Source organism: Lutra lutra, chromosome 3 (genome assembly GCF_902655055.1).
Source record: "Lutra lutra chromosome 3, mLutLut1.2, whole genome shotgun sequence".
Taxonomy (NCBI): Eukaryota; Metazoa; Chordata; class Mammalia; order Carnivora; family Mustelidae; genus Lutra; species Lutra lutra.
Window position 1 is genome coordinate 101228083 of NC_062280.1, and position 24678 is coordinate 101252760.

Below are 24678 nucleotides of genomic sequence, written 5' to 3' on the forward strand. Positions count from 1 at the left end.
TTATTGATTACATTACATATGCTAAGATTTTTCATCCTTGTGACTTATTTATTCCATAAGTGGAAGCTTGCAGCTCTCACTCCCTTCCACCCATTTGCCCACTCTTCCACACTCCTCTCCTCTGGCAGCCGTCAGTTCTCTGTATTTATAATCCATTTCTACTTTTTGTTTATTGGTTTATTTTGTTTTCTTAGATTCCTCGTATAAGTGAAATCGTATGGTACTTCTCTATCTCTGACTTATTTCACTTAACATAATACCTTTTAGGGCTCTCCACATTGTCACAAATGGCAAGATATCATTTTTTTTTTTTTAGTAGCTAAGTAATACTCCATTGTATTTATGTACCACAACTTGCTTTGTTTATCTGTTGATGGGCCTTTGGGCTGCTTCCATATCCTGGCTATTGTAAATAATGCTTCAGTAAACATAGGTAAAAAGTACTTCTTGAAAAATTCTTTGGAATCTAAATGATTTATCTTTAAAACATATGATGTGACTTTGGAGGCATTTCAGAGAAGCTAGATGAACATCCAGAAGTTGCTTGGTGGATGTGGGATTAGAATGAAGAACATCTGTTTGACGATTACAATAGTTTATAGAGCCCAACCTGTCCTTATATATTCATGTCTTCGATAGGAATTTAAGTTTTTGAGGGATCAGAATGGTCAAGAACCAGGAGTGTACTGCTGGCATTGGCTACACAGCTTTTCCAGATGCAGTCATCAGAATACAGGGGGTATCTTTCTCTGTAGACAGGGCCTCATTCTCTTTCTTATGATTCAGTTCTAAGAATGCATTTCTTCCTTTTACTCCCCCAGTTCAGTGCTCTACCACCAAGTTTTGCAGACAAGCTTCTGATAAGGAAAATGTTCAGGAACTCTGGAATTTAATAACACAGCAGTATTAACGTTAATGCATCCCATGTGGGGAGATAGGCTGAACGGGGATTCAGAAATGATTTTTAAAAAGAAGAAAAGGGATGCCTGGGTAGTTCAGTCAGTTAAGCATCTGCCTTCAGCTCAGGTTATGATCCCAGGGTCCTGGGATCCAGCCTTGTGTCGGGCTCCCTGCTCAGTGCGGAGCCTGCTTCTCCTTCTCCCACTCCCCCTGCTTGTGCTCTTGCTCTTTCTCTCTGTCAAATAAATACATAAAATCTTTTTAAAAGTTATAATTAAAAAAACACAAAGGAGAGAAAAAGAGGAGAGATGGATGGACAGTTTTGCTAGATTCATATATCCTTATTGATCCTTTTGAAAGTTCACATGTGATCACTGAAATCAAAATTAGCATGCATGTCTGTAAATCTCAGCTCTTACTGAAGGAGCAAACTAGGCTTAGAGAAACAAAAACAGTACAGTTAAAAAAAGAGCAGAGAATCTGAATAGACATTTTCTCAATAAGACATACAGATGTTCAAAAGGTATATGAAAGGGTGATCAGCCTCACTACTCATAGGGCAACTGCAAATCAAAACCCCAGTGAGGTACCACTTCCCACCTATTAGAATGGCTGTTACCAAAAAGACAAGAGTTACCATGTGTTGATGAGGATGTGGAGAAACACTGTTGGTGGGATTGTATATTGGTACAGCCACTGTGGAAAACAGCATGCAAGTTCCTCAAAAATTAAAAATAAAACCAGCACATGATGCAGCAATCCAACTTCTTGGTACATATCTAAGGGAAATGAAATCATGGACTCAAAGAGGTGTCTGTACTCCCATGTTCACTGATGCATTATTCACAATAGCTGAGATATGGAAATAAACTAAGTGCATGCATATGAACAGATAAGATGCGATATCTACACATACATGTGTATACTTGCGTACATAGAAGCACACACACAATGAAATATTATTCAGCTGCAATAAAGAAGGAAACCTTGCTCTTTGTGACAACATGGATGAAGTCTGAGGGCATTATATTAAGTGAGAAAAGTCAGAGAGAGAAAGACAAATACTACATGTTCATTTACATGTGAAATCTTAAAAAAAGCTGCACTCATAGAAACAGTAGGATGGTGGTTGCCAGAGGCTGAGGAATGGGGAAATGGGGTGATGATGGCTAAGGGTTCAGATTTCAGTTAAATGATGAATAAACTGTAGTTAACAATACCCTATTATATACGTGGAAGTTTCTGAGCCAGTAGATTGCTAATGTTCTCACCACAAAAAAGGCAGTTATATGAGATGATGGATATATTAACCAACCCACCTGTGTCAGGTGTTTCCCAGTTTACAAGTTCATCACATCATCAGTCTGTATGTCTTACTCCTGCACATTAGCTACCTGTCAGTTATAGCTCAATAAAGCTGGGGGAAATGAGAGAATAGATCTTTCCTGAAAGGAAAGACACTGAATCTCACTATTAGAATGCATTCTATGCTACTCATTTCCACGCAGTGGAAATGTTTTTATTGATTAAAGATACAGTTTAGTGGATGAGACATATAAGAGTGGACAATCAGATGCAATTTGATAAGAGCTGCCATGGGGATAGAGCCAAGGTGCCATGCATCAGTTGGGGAGGGTGCCTTGTGCAGCTTTGGGGCATCATTGAAATCATTCTGGAGAGGCCCAGAAGGCCATCATGATAAAGTATGCACACATTGACTGGGAAGGTGATTTATGAAGAAAGGATGCTTCTGGTCTTACAGAATCATTTGTTTACCAAATATACATTGAGATCCTACTATGCATCAGTCTCTGTTAACACTATGGACACAGTGAACAAAAGAAATAAGATTCAACTTACATGGTGTTCTTTTGCTAGTAGATAGATTTTGGGTTTTTTGGGGTTAGGTTTTGTAAATTTACATCTGGAAGAGATTGTTTTGCTTTGCTCTTTCTTTCCGTCCCTGTCTCCCCTTTGTTTTTTGCTTCTGCCGAGGAGTTACAAAATAGGATTTATAATTTTTCTTCTTTGAAAAGTTTCAAATTATGTTCTCAAATGTCTTCTGCAAGACTTAATGAAATGAAAAATGGCTGGGTTCATGTTGGTAAGCTTTTCATTTGTGATTAGTAATATGGAATCCATACATCAGTGTATTTTAGGAGAGGGAAGCTTGTGATTGGTTTGAGACAACTTTTAAACATCTTCAAATTCCCAGTGCTTTTTATGCTAATAGATCTCACCAGAAAGTGCTGCTGATGATTTTACAGGAAGGAGAGACTCAAGGTTGGCTCTCTTTTCCTGACGGCTGATTATCACTCCTGCCTCCTTCTCCCCAACTCAGACATAAGGTTGATAGAATTTTATTCTCTTCTCTTGGAGAATGAAAATATAAGACCTATAAAATAAAATAAAATAAAATAAAATTATAAGGTAGTTTTAAACTTCCCGTAAGGTAATAATTCTGGCAAAATGAGCCTTGAGAGCACACCTCTTTTCAAAGGGCATGGGGGATGGTCTGTTTTGAACTAGCAGCACTGAGGGGACATTCTGAGGACTGCTGCAGATACTGGCTACTGTATTCACAAAGACTAGGGAAAAAGAAGACTGTCTTCAGCAGATGAATAGAAACAGTGACTGGCTTTGAGGCAAGTAATTGCCTTACTCACCCCTACAAAAATTTCAGCCAGAGAAGTCCTCCTTTAAGCAGAGCACAAATAATGTGTGATGCATACTTATGCAGAGAAAGTACAGCTCACCTTGGATTTATTTAATTATTCCCGGTCCATAAGGTTTCTGAAAAATAGCTAGAATACTCCTTTACTGCAGAATTGAATAAAAGGCCCAAATCTCTGTTAATTTCTTTTTCTTCATTGAATGGTGTGTATATATATAATAGATACATGTTTGAATTGGCGATAACTAACACAGAGGGCTAAAGAAGTTCAAGCACACATATCCTTAACATTTCCAATTAAAAGGAGCATAGGAATATTAATTACCACAGTGGAAATATAATTTGTTATTTCTTTCCCTCTTAAATACCTATATGATACTTATTAACATTTTAATGGCAAAAACGATAAAAATAATTAAAAGCACATTTAGTTCCTGTTCTACCCCATTTCATTAATTTCTGCTTTTTTCTTTTGAAAAAAAAAGTTGTACAATTGATGTCTTAGCTACAGCTGCCTCGTTATGATATTAAATTTCTGTATGTGACGAGGGAATTAGATTTTCTCCTACACACATGCTGTCTTTGACACACATACTGTCTTTAACACACATACTGTCTTTAAATGTTTAAAAAAAAAAAAGTACCTCTATTTCCATTCCTACTATTTAAAAGGCAGAGTTGGAAAGTTTTACAGTGAAGTGAATGCATACTTTCAAAGTTTATTATGTTTTATTTTTTTTTCAGAGTTCATATGTAATAGATGCTCACTAAATAAATGTCAAAAATTAAGTTTTGAGCTCTACTACATGTAACTATTTCAATTGAATACTGGTTTTGACTCCTGAAAAACTCTAAGGTTTTCCTACTGAAAGAGGTGAATTCTTCCTAGCCACCAGCTTTTCTTCTGGCAAGTCTTACTGAGAAAAGGCGCTTGCTCCTGAAGAGAGGGCTTTCCAGATCGGACACAGTGCTGACTTACCGGGAAGGTTTTTGGCTTGGGACATGGTGGTGTACAAGTGCAGTTAGTTAACATAAGGGGATCTCATGAAGTGCCAAATGTTTCCCCAGATGCTCAGCAGCTTCTAAAGGTCAGCCATGTTTGAAGAGCACATTAATAGAGCTGGCTTTGAATTTAGCTGGACTGGAGCTACATTGGTTCTTTTCAAGCTCCTGTGTTTTGCCAGTGGCATATACTACTCTTCTTAACCTTTATTTGGAATGGTATTTGACTACTGAAATGTAACCATTAACCCTCAGAAAAGGCAGCAAATTAAATATACTTTGTTCAACTCCAAGAGATAACTAGGAATGAGGTTTTCCTCAGGTTGGGGTGAAAATGTGACATTTTTCTGCCTTTCTCATCTGTCTTCTAGGGAAGAGTCAACATAGATTGAGTCTTTGGCATACCTAACATTAGCATCACCAGGGACCTCTCTCTTTTCTGAAACTATATTGCTTGGAGTAGCTTACAGTACAATATTGAATTTTTTAAAAAAAATTTCTGGGGGCGCCTGGGTGGCTCAGTGGGTTAAGCCGCTGCCTTCGGCTCAGGTCATGATCTCAGAGTCCTGGGATCGAGCCCCGCATCGGGCTCTCTGCTCGGCGGGGAGCCTGCTTCCTCCTCTCTCTCTGCCTGCCTCTCTGCCTGCTTGTGATCTCTCTCTGTCAAATAAATAAATAAAATCTTTAAAAAAAAAATAAAAAAAAATAAAAAAATAAAAAAAATAAAAAAAATTTCTGTTTTTTTCCTCCACTAATGTTGATAAACTATTGTCCTTCCCAAAGAGATTGTCACTCACGGATTGAATCCGTGAGCTTATCTGGAGTCCTTCCTGTCTTCCTTCTTCCTTCTCTCTTTCTTTTTCTTCTTCCTTTCTTCCACTCTTCTGTCTTTCATCCAGCATGAATTGACATCTACCTTAGCAATAGGCAGAGGTCAAACTTACACTTCATAAATGCATGTGTTTACTAAGACTGCATAGAAGTCTTCAAACTGTCTGTTTCAAATGACCTACTTTTCCTGACTCACTGATAGTTAATACTCATTTCTTTTAATTCTTCAAAGTTGAGGGACATGGTTACAGCACTTAAGTTTATGCATACTAAACAGTTTATGGAAAGCTTTTACTGGCATTATTTCTTGGAAGGCTCACAAATATATACAAGTTTGGGTTATCATATCTATTTTCTATGTGAACAAAGTGGGGCTATGTCTCATCTAATAGATAGGAAAGTGGGGATGGGTTTGTGACATGCTTAATACATCAGACTGTGCCCAATGGTATTATTTGGGCATATGATGCTGTTTCAGTTTGATGCCTAAGAAATTGAAAGCTTTACCTTAAATCACACAAGTAATTACTAACATGGGCAGACCAGGCTACTTGGTTTACTATTTTCTATCCCTCTACAATGAGTCTTTCACTTAAGACATAGGTAATCTCTAGTCAAGTTCGTTGTATATCACACATTGATGTAAAATTAGTTTCAAAAGAGTACTGAAAATTAAGAATTGAAATTCTGAAAGGATCTTTAAGGTAAAGGTAAAGATTAAATATTAAGCCAAAAAAAATGATTTCTTAGTTTGTTGCATTCATATATTCCATAAATATGGGTACCAAAAACTGCATGGGGCAATACTATCCAATGAGAAATGACTAGACTCTTCCCTGATCATAAGGCAAAGGTTAAAGTACTAAAAACCTTAGGAAGACTGAACCTTTTCACTTCCTGAAATCAGGTTCAAAGTTGGGATTGTCTGGCTTGTTAGCAATTCATGCAGGGTAATCAACCATAGAAATTTAGGGCTATTGATCAAGTTTATAGATCACTGAGATTCTTTCAGTGTTCTTGAACCACAAACACAGCCCCTGAGATGAGTTGATGGCCACGTTGCTGGAATGTCTCTTCTCCTTAGATTTCAGACGAAGGTAACTAGTTCATCTCCTAGTCTCCATGTGGCTGAATGCATTCCTCGCGATTAAAGACCCTGTTCTTAATTCTTAGGGCATAAATCCAAGCATACTGCTTCAAGCTAAATATTTTGTGACCATTTACTATGTGCTGTGCTAGGTGTTGAGGATGCAGAGATGGGTATGAAGTGGTCTCTGACGAGGTGGAACTCATTTGAGACTAAAGCTTGATTTGGTAAACAACGAATACAGAGGAGGATAACGGAAGTGATCATTCTGTCTCAGCACCACTCGTTGGATCTATAATTATAGTAGATTTTGTCCATTGTGTATGTACTAGGGCGATAAGTAGCTAATTGGACATGGAAATCCTGATGTACTGACTACAAAGCCACTAGGTCATAATGCTTCCACCAAATTCCTCTGAGACCAAGATGCATCATTTTAGCAGTTCCAGAACTTAAACCACTCCAGGGCTTAATTTCTGTGGTTCAGGTACTCACACTTTAGTGTGCCAAGGAAAGATACACAGGAATCATGGAGAGTTTGTTAAAATAACTGTTGCTCAGCCTTTCCACAGAAAGACAGTAGGTCTGTGTTGGGGCTAAATAATTTGTGTTCCTATAATCTCAGAAGTGACACTGACCCTTATGTGAGTAGCTCTGACCTAGGGAATGTTTGTCAAACTTTAACATAGAGCAGAATCATCTGGAAGACTTTTTTTTTTTTTTAAAGATTTTATTTATTTATTTGACAGAGAGAAATCACAAGCAGAGAGGCAGGCAGAGAGAGAGGAGGAAGCAGGCTCCCTGCTGAGCAGTAAGCCCGATATGGGGCTCGAACCCAGGACCTGGGATCATGACCTGAGCCGAAGGCAGCGGCTTAACCCACTGAGCCACCCAGGCGCCCTTCTCTGGAAGCCTTTTTAAAATAAATCACCAGGCTTGCCCTGACCATGGAGATTCATAAGGTCTGGGGTGGGACTGAATAATTTTTATTTCCAGCAGGCCTTCAGATACCGCTCAGCAGCATAAAGGTCAGTTGCAGACTGCTGGTTCATGGGCAGCAATGAGCGAAGGAGCTATCTCAGTGGATCAACAGAAGCAACCTACTAAGAATCCCAAGTTTAAAAAAATGTAAAACCTTTGATCAAAATAAGCACTTCACTTACCATGGAGTTCTCATCAGTGTGATAGAAAAAAAGTGACAAACTGTGAACGGCATGAATCTAATGGACAATTTTAAGCAGCAGTAAGGAGTATAAGTAATAATTGATTATGATACATAAGAAAGGTGTTCTCGTTACAGAAGGAAAAGTAGACTGCTTGAAGGACAAGTGATAACCTGTAGGAATCTGTCTCCTTAGCGATCAGTTTTTTTTTTCTTTTGAAAAAGGTTGCCCATGCATTCTCTTTTTAACATAAACATATAAAATTGCTGGAAACTTTGAATTATATGAAAAGTAGACTTGGACACTCGCACTAGAAATACCGTTCATGTGGGGCACAAAGTTAGGTTAGGGCCAAGGGCTGGGGAATTCCACATTGTTGTTTCCAACAAGCCCCAGAAGAAATCAGTAAAGGAAACGGAGCAGTGGCTAGCACTGGAGGATTCAAGAAACAAATAGGCAAACAAAACCAGGAGAATGTGGTGTCACAGGAACCAAGAAAATGTTTTCCTGGGAGGATTTAATGGTTAATGGATGAGAATGCTGCTACGAAGTCATGTAAGAAAATAGAAAATGTGTCTGATTTGGCACCATAGGGATCGTGAAGACCTCTCATCTGAGTGTTGTTGGAAACCCCAAGTGTCCTTCCTTACAGAAAGTAGGTATAATGAGAAAACGGATGTCGGAAATAAATGATTGTGTCTATGTGTTTGTGTCCATGGATCATTTTTTCTTTGACCTATAGTTTCTAAAGTTTTTCTTACTAACCTCATAATTTTTTTCATTAGCACAGATTTAGGTTACCTTTCAATATTTGGCTTCTGTCTTTACTTTGTTTTAAAATTATTCTAAATTCATGTGGTAATTTTTCCAGATGAATTTTAAGATCATTTTCTTGGTTTAAGAACAGAAGAGTTCTGTTAGGATTTACTCTAGAAAAATGAGCATGTTTACTGTACTGAATTTTCTTTACCAGGAAGTGACCCCCTTCATCTTTCAAGGGGTCTTAAATCCTCCAGGGAATCTTGTGGTCTTCTTGCTTTGGACACTAAAACTTTCTAAAGTAATTTTATATGTATCTGCTGCTATTGTGAATTTTCTTACCTACATTTTTAAAATTGTGGCAAAATATGTAAAATGTAAAATTTCCCATTTTAATTATTTTAAAATGTATGGTTTTCTGATACTAAATATACTCACATTGTTGTGCAACAATCACCACTCCCCATCCCCGGAACTTTGTTTGTCTTTTTAGACTGAAACTCCATATACACTAAACAATAACTCCTCCCTTCCTCCTCCTCTAGCCCAGCCCTGGGTAGGCAGCATTCCCATTTTTGTCTCTACACATTTGACTGTTCTAGGTAACATCTATTTGTATGACTGAATCTTGTAGTATTTGTCCTTTTGTTGAGCATAGTGTTTTCAAGGTTCATCGTGTGGTTGTATGTGTCAGTATTTCCTTTCTTTTTAAGGATGAGTAATATTGCATTGTACCTATACAACATGTTTTCATTTCCCATTCATCCATTGATGGACCTTTGGGTTGCTTCCACTTTCTGGTTATTATGAAGAATACTGCTGTGAACACGAATGTGTGAATATCTGTTCAATCGCTGATTATTGAAGTTCCCTTCATCTGTCTTTGGTTACTATTCACAAGGAATATATTTTCCTTCCTTTTGCTTTCCTCTCAGGTGTGTCCTTAGGTCCAAAGTGAGTCTTTTGTAAACAGCATATATTCAAGTCTTGTTCTTTTTGTTTCCCCTTTATCCATTTTGCCCTGGATTTTTGATTGGAGCACTTGATTCTTTTACTTTAAAAATAATTACTCAGAGAAGGACTTACTATTGCCCTTTTGTTTGTTTTTCTCTGTGCCCTATAGCATTTTGTCCCTCATTTCCTTTTTTAGTGCTTTATTTATGTTTAATTGAAATTTTTGTCTAAGGTGCTTTGATCCCATTCTCATTTCCTTTTGTGTAAATTTTAAAGAATTTTTTTGTAGTTATCATGGTGATTATATATTATATCCAAAAGTTATAAAAGTGTAGTTTAAATGAATACCACATAACATCAGTTGGATATAAAGTTTTTTATAGCACTATCCTTCCTGTGTTATTAATGCTGTAAATTACATCTTTTTATTGTATACTCATAACTTAAACTTGCAATTATTGTGTGTGTGTGTGTGTGTGTGTGTGTGTGTGTGTGTGTGTGTGTGTTTTAAATCCTGTGGAAGACTAAAATGTGAAGTTAGGAGCCAAAATTACAATAACACTTTTTTATATTTGTCCTCATATTTACCATTATGGAAGAAGTTTGTGTCTTCATATGGGCTCAGGTTACTGCCTAGCATTTTGATTTCAACTTAGACTCTCTATGGCATTTTGGGTGGGACAAGTCTAATGACAGTAACCTTCCTCATCTTATGTTTGTCTGGAATGTCTAAATGTCTTTCTCTTCTTCAAAAGATAGTTTTGCTTGACAAAGAATTATTGATTTTTTTTTTTTCTTTCAGCACTTTCAATATGTCATCCCACTGTCTCTGGTCTACAAGGCTTCTGCTGAGAAATCCTCTGATAATCTTGGTGTAGATACCTGTAAGCAATGAGTCACTTTTCTCTTCATTCTTTCAAGATTCTCTTTTTGGCGTTGGCTTTTGGTAGTTTGATTACATGTGTTAAATGTGGGTCTCTGTGTTTTTTCTGCTTGGAGTTCATTTGTGCTTCTTGTGTTTTGATATCCCTGTATTTCATCAAGTCTAGAAAGTTTCAGTCATTATTTCTTCAAACAAGCTTTCTGACCCTTTCTTTCTTCTCTTTCTCGGATTCCTATAATGTATATATTGATTCACTGGAAAGTGTCTGTTAAGTCCCTTAGTTTCTGTTCACTTTTCCTCATTCTTTTTTCCTTTTTGCTCTTCAAACTTAATAATTTCAAATGACCCGTCTTCACTGATATTTTTTCTGCTGACTGAATCTCATGTTGAACCCCTCTAGGGGGTTTTTCAATTCAGTTATTTTTCAACCCAGAATTTCTGTTTCTTTTTTTAAAAATAATTTCTGTAGTTTTATTGATATTCATATTTGGCTTATATTTCATTTTTCTGATTTCCTTTAGTTCTTTGAGTACATTTCATACAGTCATTTTAACATCTTGCTGTAGTAATTTCGAAAGCTTTGTTACTTTACAGTGGATTTCAAGAGACTTATTTTGTTCATTTGAGGGGACTCTTTTCCCCTGATTCTTTCTATTCCTTGTGATCTTTTGCTGAAAATTGGGCATTTAAAAATATTGGCACCTCTCTCAGTCTTTGTTAGACTGGCTCTGTGCAGAGGAAGATAGTAGGTAATTAGTGCAGTGAGAAGGCTCAAGATCGTCTCAGATCTTTATGCAACTTTTGCCTTCCTTGGGTTTCTGTGTGCATTTTGTTCCCAACTCCCCTGTATATACGGATGTTTTTAAATGTATTAATTTCCACAGAAGTTTCACCCTACTTTCTCTGGAGGCCCTAGGTGTTCTACTTTGTTCCTCTGCCTATAATTTCCTGCTCTCATGTTCTGCATGTCTGTGGTTCTATGCATTTTTCATCTACTGTGGAAACTACCACTGCCTTCCAGGGCTTCCAACTTGAGATCCAGTCTGCGTAGCCATTCTCACTGACCTCCAGGCCGGGCAGGACAGAAATGACTCCCTCAAGTAGCCCACAGACAGTCGAGAAGGCACAAACAAGTTCCATTCCTTTCCTTCCTTTTGAGGGAAAGAACTGGGATTGGGCTACTTCCTCTTGACCATGCTTCACTGTGTAGGGGGCAAGAGGAGGGTATAGCATTAAAGAGTGTCACAAAATTTCTTTTTTTGAATGTGGCTTTTTCTTGATTGGGCTTTGGCTTGCTTGCTACAGGTCCTTCATTGGTTGTTAGCAGAGCTCCCGCAAACTAATCAGTCTGTAGTTGCTTACTTGGATGCTTAATGTGGGGAGAATGAGGGCCTAGTGCTTCTTGGTCTGCCCTCTTGCTGATATCGGATCAGTTTTTTGTTTGTTTTTTAAATGCTGTGTTTTTTTAGTTATGGTTTTGAACCCTAAACATGTTCAGAGTCAGAGGTGGTCATACAATCCCTAAATCATAATAGAAATTTAAAACAATCACTGCATAATATGTATATTTTTATCATAATATATTGATGATACTTGTCATCTTTGTTTTCTAATTTAATGATGATCTATCTAGGAGTGTGTCACCAACATTATAATTATTGAAGAAAGATAAATGTCAAAGTATAACTGAGATAATTACTTGTTCTTTTATAAACAAATAAGTGGCAAACAAATAAAACCAAATCAGAATTAAAAATAATAAAGCAAATAGCAATAAAAGACTTTTTTGCATCTCTAACAAGCTCCCACTCTTGTCTGTAGTTCACACTATCTGTGGCACTGACTCAACACTGCTTCATGTACATTGACAGCACAAAACTATAACAGGCATAATTTTGAAAAACATAACTTGTGAGCAGTTACCAAAAATATACACTTGACTTCGCATAGAGTCCTTTAACTAGAGAAACATGATGAATGAGAAAATTGTGAATGGCCATGAATATAATGGGAAATTTTCAGAAGTAGTAGGCATTATAAATAATAATTACAAAATAGATATGAGAAACAATCTCTTTGATTATATTTTTATTGATATGCTTAATATGTTCTAGGCGACTATGGCTGTATCTCCTAATATTGGACAATATTTCATAATATTTAATGATTGTTAATCTCCTGCATCTACTTCACTAAAATTTTATTTGATAAATTGACATATATTTTTATTTAAATTGAGTTTACCCCCCTCTCCCTCTGCCTACTGCTCTGCCTATTTGTGCTCTCTCTCTCTCTCTCTCTCTCTGTCAAATAAATAAATAAAATCTTTAAATTGAGTTGAAAATTTTTTTATGTGCTATATTTTTTAGACATAGTATTGAGACAATGTAGAAACTTAATAAAATTTGGAATTTTTCCTTTTCTCAGTACATTCCAAAATGTTATAAATGGTACAGGAATTATCTGATTTTGGGAGGCAAAATCTGTGGCCCTCTATTTTAGGGGAGATACTTAAAAATTACCACAATTTTTCCTATTCGGCTGGTCCATATTAGAAATTTTGTCGATTATTTTTGCTAGAAAGAAAAGAAATGCATACTCTGTTGAATTTTCCAAATACCTAAGTGGGTATTTTTATGCACACTTCACTTAAAAAAAAAATCTCCTGTGATTCCTTTTTTTCATTCCAGAGATTTTGCATAGTTATGTAATCTCAGCACATCATTTTTTTACAAAATGCTGATTGGATATTCAAAGCAATTTTTTTATATCATTAAGGGAATTAAAACTTCTTATTTTCCATAGAAACATTTTATAGTTTCCTGCTTTATCCTTATTTATATAACCTTGTATTATATTGTTGGGTTAGCAAAATCTTCTTTAGAGTTTATGCTTATTGGGGACAGTTCTTATTTTAATTTGTATTCCCAGCTGCATCTAGTGTAATATCTTATACTCTAAAATACTCCAGTATATTTTGTTAAATAGGATTGTTTAAAGATAATTGGCCAACTGTTGAATGCCTATATCTTAAGGTTTTTCAAGCCAAACTTATCTAAATCTCTCTTAGGAATGCTATAAAACCATTTTTCACCAATTTTGAATCTTTCCAAGGTGTATTTAAAACTCTTAACTCTAACATGCTATGTTTTTTTAATATCATGAAATAATATGGAACATTTGAGAGTATTTAAACCTTATGGTATTTTCTAATTATTTAATGTTAATGCCTGGATTGTTTCTAACATATTCTTAGTTGAGAATGTGAAGACCATGGGTAAAGTAAAATTATTTAAATAAAAATAATTCAAACTTTTGAGCTTTTTAACAGAAAATGAACTGGTGGAATGTGTTATCCCTGTTTTATTTTGTTTTGTTTTTTTGGGTTTTTTGTTTTTATTTTAAGGCACTTATTTGAATTCATTTCAGAGAACATAAATGGTCTGTTTTGGTGAAGATTTTAGCACATATGATGGTTTTGAAGTGATAAAGTATACGTAGGGGATAGGAGAAAAGTGAAAAGTTGAGTTTTTAGATGCTTGGTATGGTTGTGTTGAGAACCAAACTAAGAATCCATGTATTAAATACTAATACTCTAAGTCTGGAAATCTGTGTTCACCTTTTCAAGTAGCAATAAAGATATTTTAAAAAAACTTCCCTGTGGTTCTCTGAAAGTAGACATGTAGTCGAAGAAAATCTATTTTTATTAGAACACACGCACACCTAATCTACTAATGTAATTGAACATTATGATTTTTCTCCTTGAATCTTCCTCTAATTGTTTTCACTTTTTGAGACTATTTCAATGTAGAGGGATCATATTTCTTCTCATGGTGCATATGGCAGTGAATACATTGCAGTTGTCTAAGGGGAAGTACAAGTTGCATGCTATAAGTTAAGAAAGCCCTCAAATTTTGATATTTGATTACTTTTTTTTTTCTTTTAAGAAAACAGAATCAGTTTGGCCGTTTTCCCTTACTTAGCCAAATGAAATATCTAAATCCTGGGGTTTTTTGCTTATGTCTTTTGCTTATGATTTCTAGCACTTCTTTCTTTGCACTTGAATGAATAAAAAATGCATTTGGATTTTGGCAACTCCCTATGTAGTGGACAGCCTTGTCTGGTAGACTTAACTGTTCTCTGGAAAGTGATGAGTAGATAGGCAACAGATGTAACATGAGTAGCTAGTTTCCAGCTAGGATCCAGCTCCCCTGCTGTACCAACATGTCTGTAGACCATGACAGCACTGAATATTATCTGGAATTGAACACAAGTCTTTCAGCTGATGCATCCACCCACTGGAGGACTGATTTACAAAAGCAGCTTTATATATGGATTATTACTTGTTTGTGTTTGTATCTGTGAAGGTACCCTCAAGCCCATCTTGGGAATATATTTCCCAACATTGACTCTGTTCTGCCTCCCAAGCATCCAGATTACCTCACTGCAAACTCCTTAGCATCTTTTCTCAGGTTGCTGCACAGCACCATGCCTGTTTCACGGGCCTCGCGTGGACACTTGATTATTTTCAGATAGTGAGTGGCTTGTAGGAAGTCATTGAAAAACAAAGTCAATTAGAACTGCTTTTCACAGCAACAGAAATTATCAGGTTTGTGGAAAAAGGAAGTTGACTTGAAGATTGGCAATTGCATTTGGAAAGCTAGCATCAGATAAATGAGCCTAAAATTAATTACAGTCAAATTGATCTTTAGCAAGAAGGTAGATTTTAAAAGTTGGCTATTAATGTGTATTTGACTAATGGCACTATATCTCTGTCCCCTTTTGGGTTTCCATTTATACTAGTTAATTAATTGGGCAATTATTTTCTGAGCACTTATTAAAAGAACAAGAGATTGTTAAGTGGTCTGAGTAATCTAAAGTTGTCTAAGATGTCCTTCTTACTTTAAGCAGATAGTAACTTTGACAGGGATTTGATGGCTTTTTATCTATGGCTTTAAGCATTATGATCAGAACCACCACCACCACCATCATCATCATCTTTATCATAGCTGTTATTGTTACAGGATTTTGTGTCACCTTAGTGTCCATGGTTCTTGGTCATGCTGCTTTGAAGAATGAAGAGGTAGACTAGATGAAGAGTGGTGGGCAGTAAAACAAAGTTTATTGAGCAAGAGTACAAAGCTCCAGGAGAGGGAGGGGGACCCACATGGGTTGCCCCTAGAGTTTCGAAGTGTAGGGGTTTTTATGAGCTCTTTTGGGGAGAGTATCTTAAGCAATCAGGGTGTGCGGAGTCCTTCCAGTCAGGGCTTTGGTGACGTATCTGTCTATCTATTAGGTTAATGTGCACGTGCTGATGGTCCTTTTTTTGCTGACATCTAGGGGCTTAGGTCTTAAACTGACCCTGCCCATGATATTAACCAATGTTTTTGTGATTAATTGTCTTAGTTTAGACATTTGCAGAAGTCATTTCTGTAAAGGCTGTAAAGTAGAATGCCAGTGTGGTCCTGTCTAAGCTGCAAAACAGGATGTCAGTGTTCTATTTTAGCTGTCCTGGCTCCGTATTTTTTTGTTGGGGACCCTGGCCCTGATTACTGTCCAGCTAACTTCTAATACTATAATTCATTAATTCATTTTAAAATTATCTGCAGTATACCTAGTGTGTGCCAAACTCCGTTCACAATGCTAGTGATGTAGCAGAGAACAAGATGAACTACATTAATGACACCATGAAGTTTCTATTCTGGAAAACTGAGAAGGATAGAGTGAACATGTAAACACCTTAATGTATATTCTAACTAGCTTGATATGTTACTATAGATATATGATTAAATATGACCTGTGATGTATCTAAAACGATAATGCTATGAGGAAAAAGGGGAGTGAGAGACTAGAAGGGATTTAAAATGTTACTTCAAGAGGGTGGTCAGGAAGCAGCATTTGAGATGAGACTTGAATGTAGAGAGTGATCAACATTAAGTGTGTTGAGGAAGAACATTCCAAGCAGTTCATTTAATGTGAAATTTATTGTACCAAAAAGTTTTGTTTGAATAATTGATTTTAAAACTTACAGTTAAAATAATTACATTATTATTCCATTTGTTCTGGTAAAACAAACAAAATTCTGAGGTTCAGAAAAAGACATCTTTGCAATCTCACAACTCTTAAGTAATTCAGCCTATTGGTACAATGTATTGTAGGCATCCTTTTTTTTTTTTTTTTTCCAGAAGGGAAATCATTTTTGGCTTGCATAATTAGGTGAAATTCCTAAGAAGAGAGCCATTAGAGCAGGATGTTGAATGATTGACAGTGCCTATAAGTGGAGGCATGCTGAAGGGAATGGGTAGGGAAGAATTAGGAAGGAAGGTGATTTGAAGGTTGAAGCATCTGAGGCGTGGGTGCTGAATGGCAGTCAGAGCAGTTTGGGGTTGTGTTCTTTTTCAAAAGGGATCAAGCTTAATGGGGAAACTGGAGCTTGGCTATAGACAATTGTTATTGTAAATTCTCTCACTTGCATTTGATCCTTTAGGTAGTATAGAGACATTAAAGGACTTTGTGGGATAAAGTGACATAAGGGAAACCATGCTTTAGAAATATTGCCGTAGTAATAGAATATAAGGTGGATAGAAAGGGAGGAATTGTACTACAAGCTCATTAAGTCTGCAGTTCCCAAATGGACTTGTAGATGTCTCGGGTATTGACAAGTCATCTTAAAGGAGCCACACATTCTTATGTGCATCACTTTAGGAACAGAAAATTTTTTTTTTTACCAAATGTGTTCTACCATTTCAAAAATGATGTATCTTCCCAGTCCACCATGACTGGGAAAATATAAATTTATTTGAGAACATTACAGAATTCAGGATAGCTTTTCTTTAATTTTGAATTTTGTCAAATAAAAAGTAATAAAGTACAACTGTTATTATGTCGGGATCCAAATTGTTCCTCGATTCATTGATTTATTTATTGATTTATGCATTTATCCTTAACAAATTTGTCTTTAGAACAGCATATTAAAGTGGTTAAGGGCCAGAGTTTATGGACTGGCCCCAGATATCTCCCACTTATTTATAGTAAGTGGATTTTTAATTAATCTCCCTAAATCCCATTTTTCTCATCTGCAACTCTTATCAAAATAATAGTAATCTCACCTGATTTTTATGATGATTATGGGAGATTATGAATATAAAGTATTCAGTATAATGCCAAATGCATAGTAAGGTATCTAAGGTGTTCTTACTGTTAGATAACATTTGGTAGATATTACATGGCTATTCAAAAACTGGAAAGTACACTCAAGTCATTTCTTTAGTAATTTGCCTTGTGTTCAAGTATATGGTACTTGCTGGATAACTAATTTGTGAAAGCACACCCTGAATGCCCTATTAATCACTGAGAATGTAGAAATCCTGTCCTCTCTCTACATTCCCATCAAGCAGAATGTACAGAAGAATGTGTTGTTCAGTGTTCAGGTCAGAGGCTCTGGGGCTGGCCAACCTGGAGTATCTCCTTTGTAATAGTATCCATTTGGCAAGCCTTTATCTCCTTAGGGCTCTGGCCATGCAGGGAAGGAGAGGCAACAGATAGTTGTTAAGGTAATTTGCTCTGGTATCGAAACTTAGAGCACATAGATCCCAGCAATGGATACGTGTCCAGTTGGCCACTCCTGGATTCCCTGTAAGTTTTCCCAGTAAACCTGTTGCTCTGTCACTGTCTCTGGGTCTTGTCTTTGACCTTACTGGACCGTCACTCATCATAGGTTTAGAGTCTTCTACGGTAAGCCTGCGTATCAAGTGACAGGGAGTCAAGATCAGAATCAGTAGATTTAAAATTAAATTTACTCTCGATTCTTTTATTGGAATGAGATGTCGGTTATTATTAGCTTATACATTTGACCCTTGAACAATGTGAGGGTTGGGGCACCAACCCCAGGACAGTCACAAGCCCATGTGTAACTTTTGATTCACCAAAACATAACTCCTTACAGCCTACGGTTGACCAGAGCCTTACCAATAACAATAAGGAAGTAAAGAGTTAACTGATACATATTTTGTTATGTCTATTATATACTATATGCTTACAATACAGTAAGTTTGAGAAAAAATGTTATTAAGAAAATCATAAGGAAGAGAAAATACATTTATAGTAATAAATATAAATATTTGTATACTATATGAGTGGACTTGTGCAGGTCAAGTATGAATGGAGAGTCTAGCCAAAATGCAGTAAAAATAGAGGTGTTGGATAAAGAGCATTAATAAGTGTGGAAAAGAGGTGTGAAGGCAGTTGTGTTAAAAGAGTAGAATTGACCTCTGCTGGATTTGGTCCATCAGACTGAAAGACAAAACAGTTGATCACAGAAGGGGAAGGAAAAGAACAAAATATCTTCCACGCATGTTCTCTTGCATTTATTTGGGGTCTGCTTCTTCATGTCCAAAGTGTTTATGGCAGAATTGAATGTCAACATCACTATATGAAAATTGCTCATGGTTTTAATCTGTGAGTCCCAGGAACCCATTTATAATTTATTACATGTTTGCTAGTCTATTTGTCTTTGTTTAAAGCAGGGCTGCTCTTGCTGAGTGATCTGTACACACCATAGTGAGCTGGATAACTTTATGTTTTGTTTCTTTGTCTTCAAATCACTTAGCTAGTTTTGAATAAAAAAGGCTTTGTTGGGAAGGAGGAAAAGAAGCTGGGAAATGTGGTAGGAAGAAAGAAATGAGAGATTCAGTGCAAAGAAAATCTGGCATTCATTTTAATTCAGTGTGGTATTTGCTTTGCTTTGGTGAATTGTGCTCACACGTTTCTAGTCAACAGGGCAGAACACAGATCATCTGAAAAATGAAAATCTTTGCTCTGTGTATTGTGAGAGATGTTCAAGTTTATCCTCCCCCATCAATCTTATCTCCTTGCCAGTATTAGGCATGCTGCCTAGGGAGAGGACGCTACCAACCTTTGATAGAGAAGCACTCATTTAATTTAGTTACTACATCCTGTTGATTTTTATGAGTGGTGGGGGAGCTGTTTGAAAAGGACCTGTTGTGTTGACAGATGTACCCTGCTCTGCAGCATGGGGCAGGTTGAATGATTTTCCCATCTCAAATCTTTTTCCCCACTATCCACTTAGAAAAGTAGTCCACGAGAAAAACTAGAAAACTAGTTCCCCAATTGGGAAATAATGTTATCTAAATCTTTATCATAGGTTCCGTTGTAGTAAGAAAAAATGTAAGTAGGTGCACTTTATTTCCATAATATGTTGCAGAGTATTTTGGCTATTGTCCTATGCACTATTTATTTATTTATTTATTGTCAATGCATTTTAATGCTGTCTACATTTTGGACAGCAGGCATAATGCTCTGTTGGTTTATCTCTCAGAGAAATAAGATTACTCCCCAAAAGATAGCCATTTATAATATATGCACCTTTGAATAATTAAGTGAACTACCGAAAAAGAAAAGGATCCTAATTAGCTTTCAAACTGTGATTGTGCCATGCACTGAATCATTCCTTTATGAATACATTTCTTTCGGAGCATGTATAATTATGAACCTTTTTATTTTTTCTATCTCGGTAGGAACTGGGAAGTAACAGCCCTCCACAGAGAAACTGGAAGGGAATTGCTATTGCCCTGCTGGTGATTTTAGTTGTATGCTCACTCATCACTATGTCAGTCATCCTCTTAACCCCAGGTAATTTGTCTTTATTCCTCTCTTATGATGGTATTGTGGATGATAATTTCACATTCAAATGCCTTAAGAGGGTAGCCATATGTGGTATCTTAAGACACATTAGCATTGGTTGGAATTAAAAAAAAAAAAAAACATGCATAACCAGACATTTTGCAAATGGCACAGTAATTTTGTGGTTCAAATACCATGTGAGATATTTTGGGGGAAGCTGAAATGTAAAATATATACATTGAGAATGCCAAGGAGATCTTTAGTCTCCATTGCTACTTAGAGACTTACTATGTTTGTCAGTTAAAAAATGCAGGGGACATTTGACTTTCATTGTACGTTGACAATGAGGGTGTGGAGACTGGGAGTCCCCATAGGGAGGTGATAGCTTAGCTGTGATGAGGGCGGTAAGGGAGGATTTGAGAGACGGTGAGGGTTTGATCAAGAGAGAATGAGGTCAGCCGCTAACTGCTTCTTTCTTCTGTTTCTTTCTTGTAGTTTTTATATTCCCAGTCTCCCCTTGTCTAAAGAACATTGCCAAATTGCCCTTGCAATGATCTTTAAATTGTGTCCTTTACATTAAAGAGTTGAACACTAATATATAAATTAGCAGTAGGCTTAATTCTTCTTTGGGGATTATTTCAGTACCCAGAAGTTTTACTGCTCTTTAGTAGGTGCTAATATTGGAAGACAGAGAAAAGCTGCTGGCTTTTAAATCTTTCCAAAATGTCTTCCAATAGCAAATGCACTTGGCATGCTGCTACCCCCATCCACCTAGCTTCCTCAAAGACTGGACACCCATAGATTGCTCAGGATTGTAAAAACTAGCCATTTCTGGGATAGGATTAAGCTCATCCCCAGATCAACTGATGTAATGAAGTTACAGCCTGTTGTTGAATAATACGTATTTACACTTCAGTTCCTGCTCCTCTTTTGTTACTTATGAGCCCTTAAACATGTTGAATTTATTTCCTCATGTACAAAATAGGATTAACAATAATCATTCTCCTTCAGAGTTATTTAGTCAACTAATTACAGTGACTAATTACATAAATGACAGTATCAATTGCTCCAATATGGTATTTTGTGAAATATACCATCTTTGTAAGATACGGGCTTTGAAATGTATAAATTGCCAAAAAATCACTTGTAATTATGATTTAACATATGAAGAGATTGAAAAAGGAATTAAAGAAATCAGGAGGGAGGAAAGGGAGAGAAAGAGAAAGGAAGAAAGAAAAGGAAGGAAGGAAGAAAGATGAGAGAAAGAAAGAAAGGAAGGATGAATGAAAAGGAAGACATGGAAGAAAGACGCGCGAGAGAGAAAGACAGAGAAATCTTCCCTGATGAGAGCTGACTTGTCCAGCATTCTCTTCAGGAACCCTGTCCTAACTGCCTCATATGTACATCTGCAATACAGTGTAATTGACCAATGTGAGGGCTCTAAGTTGTTGCTGAATGCCAAGAATCTTTGTTTAAAGGAAGATAAGCTTATGTTCAGCATAGTGTTCTGCTTAAATTATTTTAATGTAATTATTAGAAAAATGAATGACTTGGGTATATTGCCTTCTATTGGGGACTATTAACCAGATGGAGAAATGGTGCCCTGATGGCCTGTGTGTTTCTCTTAAACTTTCTTCCATCTGATTATAGCAGATTTTCCCACTGATTCATTTTCTCAGAATTTCTTGTTTCCAAGGCCGTTGTGATACTTTGGGGTCCTTTGAGTATCTGGTATAAGCAAGACTTTATAGAGTTGCGCACTGACTAAACTTCTTCTAACCAGCTGTTTCCGTGTTATTCAATATAAAAACGGAGTATGGTTAGAATAAATTTGTCATGCACTTATTCATTTTTTTAAAGCAAAGACTTTGGGCGAGACACACCTTGGTTTGAGTTCCAGTTCTGTAATTTCCTGGTTTTGTGAAATTGGCCAATTATTTAACCTTGTGCAGTATTTCACTCATCTGTATTATGGGTGAAATATATTATGCCAAATTTACAGTGTTATTATGAAGGACAGATGACATACAATAATTCAAGTGTTTAGTAGAGTGTCTAGCACTGCTGTTGCTATTCCTCTTATGATTACTGTTCTTCAGTACTTACTAACCACCAGACACAATGCCCAACACTGTGTGACATGAGGGAGGTTTCTAAGAAAAAACAAAGTCTCTCTGGTATATAGATCTTCTGTAATTTCAATTTTAAATTATGGCAGGAGAAAGGGACTAAACATTCAATCTGGAGTAGCCTTTCAGTGGTCTGTTTGTTCATTCATTTATTCATTCATCAATAAATAATTATGGAGTTCTTACTACATTCTCAGTGCTGTGGGTAGTTGGCCTTGCTTTCTCCTGTTTTATATCCATCACCTCAAATCCTTTCCTCTAATGACACAAACACTCAACCCAAAGACTTAATTTCATGTGAGATTAGTCATATGAATGGAACTAGCAGTTATTTTTAGATTTGTAGCTTATTAAGTACACAACATACCACACGTTCAAAGGTCTATGGTTTTTACTGTTATTTTTGTCAAGAATATTATGGTATGAATAAAAAGTCAGTATGCTGGAGTGGAAAAGGTATTGCTATCGGGAACAGTTGAACTGCGTTACGCAATTTTTATTTGTACATTGAATGCCACCAAGGACTTGGGAAATTATAGAAATTAATGAAGTAGATAGGGGTAACGAGGGTGGTTAGAAATTTACTTGAGTCATGAGCAAGCAAATACCAGTCTAGTTACAGGGCCTTCATGGTGGCCTCAAACTGAACGGTGTAGTGAAGTACAGGGTGGGGAGACCATGGCCTAAGACACAAGTCAGAAACCTGGAAGCAATCTTAGAACTTATGTAGTCTTGTCTTCTTCACGAGAGATGGAAAAACCTGCGATTGTTTAGTCTAGAATGTGCATCAAGACCATTAGTGTAGACTTTTGATTAAGCACGTGTATGTGCCTGTGCATGTCTGTGGTCAGACTCTAGTACTCTAATTACACCATGTCTTCCTCTTCTGACTCTGGTTTAAGACCCCTCAGCTGTGCTAGAATAGACCCACAAAGGAAAACCTCCAACTAGAAAGATAATGTACAGTACCTCCTTCTGTTGTTCCTTTGCCCACCAGTAGCCTCTAAGGTCAACTTTCTAGGTAAAACTACTCAGGCAGATGGAAAATTTTAACCAGGAGGGGGAATTCATGTCATGAGGAGAAACTTCTGATCCAAAAATTATTTAGCGAAATACTAGACCTTTTTTAAAAAAGGTTTGTATGTATGTATGTATTTATTTATTTATTTATTTATTTAAGAGAGAGAGAGAGAGAGAGAACGTAACAGGGGAGGAGCAGAGAGAGAGAGACAAGCAGGCTCCTGCTGCCTGCGAAGTCCTATGTGGGGCTCCATTTCATGACCCAAAACCAAACCAAGAGTACGATGCTTAGTTGACTGAGCCACTCAGGTGCCCCTCCATATGCTTTCTATAGCTTTATAATAACCTTGGGAAAATTACTTACCTCATTTGACATCAAGCTTTTGGTTGAAGAAGGGCATCTTCGGTTTAGCAGATTATGAAGTGATCTTTTGAAGTTTCTTATGGCTCAAATATCTGTGATCTAATATAATAACAACAGCAATAGTTATGGCTTCTTTGGTAACAAATGTAGCAGCAGATTAAATCTGGAGAGCTCTCACACTAAGTCTCTTCTACTCTGAAAATATATTTAATTTTTTTTTCTTTTCAGCGTAACAGAATTCATTGTTTATGCACCACACCCAGTGCTCCATGTAATACGTACCCTCCACAATACCCACCACCAGGCTCCCCCAACCTCCCACCCCCTGCCCCTTCAAAACCCTTAGATTGTTTTTCAGAGTCCATAGTCTCTCATGGTTCATCTCCCCCTCCAATTTCCATCAACTCCCTTCTCCTCGTTGGTGCAGCCACTTTGGAGAACAGTATGGAGATTCCTTAAGAAATTAAAAATAGAGCTTTCTGGGTGCCTGGGTGGCTCAGTGGGTTAAAGCCTCTGCCTTCAGCTCAGGTCATGATCCCAGGGTCCTGGAATCGAGCCCCGCATCGGGCTCTCTGCTCAGCAGGGAGCCTGCTTCCCCCTCTCTCTGCCTGTCTCTCTGCCTATTTGTGATCTCTCTCTCTCTGTCAAATAAATAAATAAAATCTTAAAAAAAAAATAAAGCTTCCCTATGACCCTGCAATTATACTACTGGGTATTTACCCCAAAGATACAGATATAGTGAAAAGAAGGGCCATCTGTACCCCAATGTTTAATGTTTTTTTTTTAAGGGGGTGGGGGAAAGAAAGCAAATAAAAAGTTATGTAGTCTAAGAAATGATTTAGAAACTGTTTTGCTCAAAATAGCATCACATTTTGGAGGTAAGTGCTAGGCAATGCAAGCTTATAACCAGAGGAACACATGTTCATTGTAATTTTGGTTTGATTGCAAATTTTATTACAGAAGTAATTTGACACAGGTGTCTTAATTTCCAAGATTGTCAGCAACTTCCCTGCCTGGTGAAGAGAAGTCCTAATTATTTTTGAAGAGTGGGTTAACCATTCAAGTATTTCTTTTAATAAGTAACTATTTTTGAAAGGAAGAAATTATTCATTTCATTTTTTTATTAAAGGGAAGACTTATTTAGATGCATCGATCAAGCCAACATATTTTTTTCCTATCATTGGTACTGAATCAGTTTAAAGAGAAAAGAGCACCCACGCTTATTTTAAGAATATGTAACTCAAAAGATTTGTATTTATACTCTACAAAT

General features: G+C 36.7%; 1 protein-coding gene across 7 annotated transcripts in view; it reads left to right on the forward strand.

Annotated features, from left to right (window-relative positions):
- DPP10 (dipeptidyl peptidase like 10) overlaps positions 1 to 24678 on the forward strand; it is a 1393698-nt gene that overhangs the window by 868275 nt on the left and 500745 nt on the right. For 6 of the 7 annotated variants that reach the window (XM_047722550.1, XM_047722553.1, XM_047722549.1 and 3 more), the window contains one exon: positions 19790 to 19904. In XM_047722550.1, the coding sequence (XP_047578506.1) occupies positions 19790 to 19904 (115 nt within the window). Of the gene's footprint in view, positions 1 to 14721; positions 14726 to 19789; positions 19905 to 24678 lie in introns of those variants that run through there. The other variant, XM_047722554.1, reaches the window with a different exon arrangement.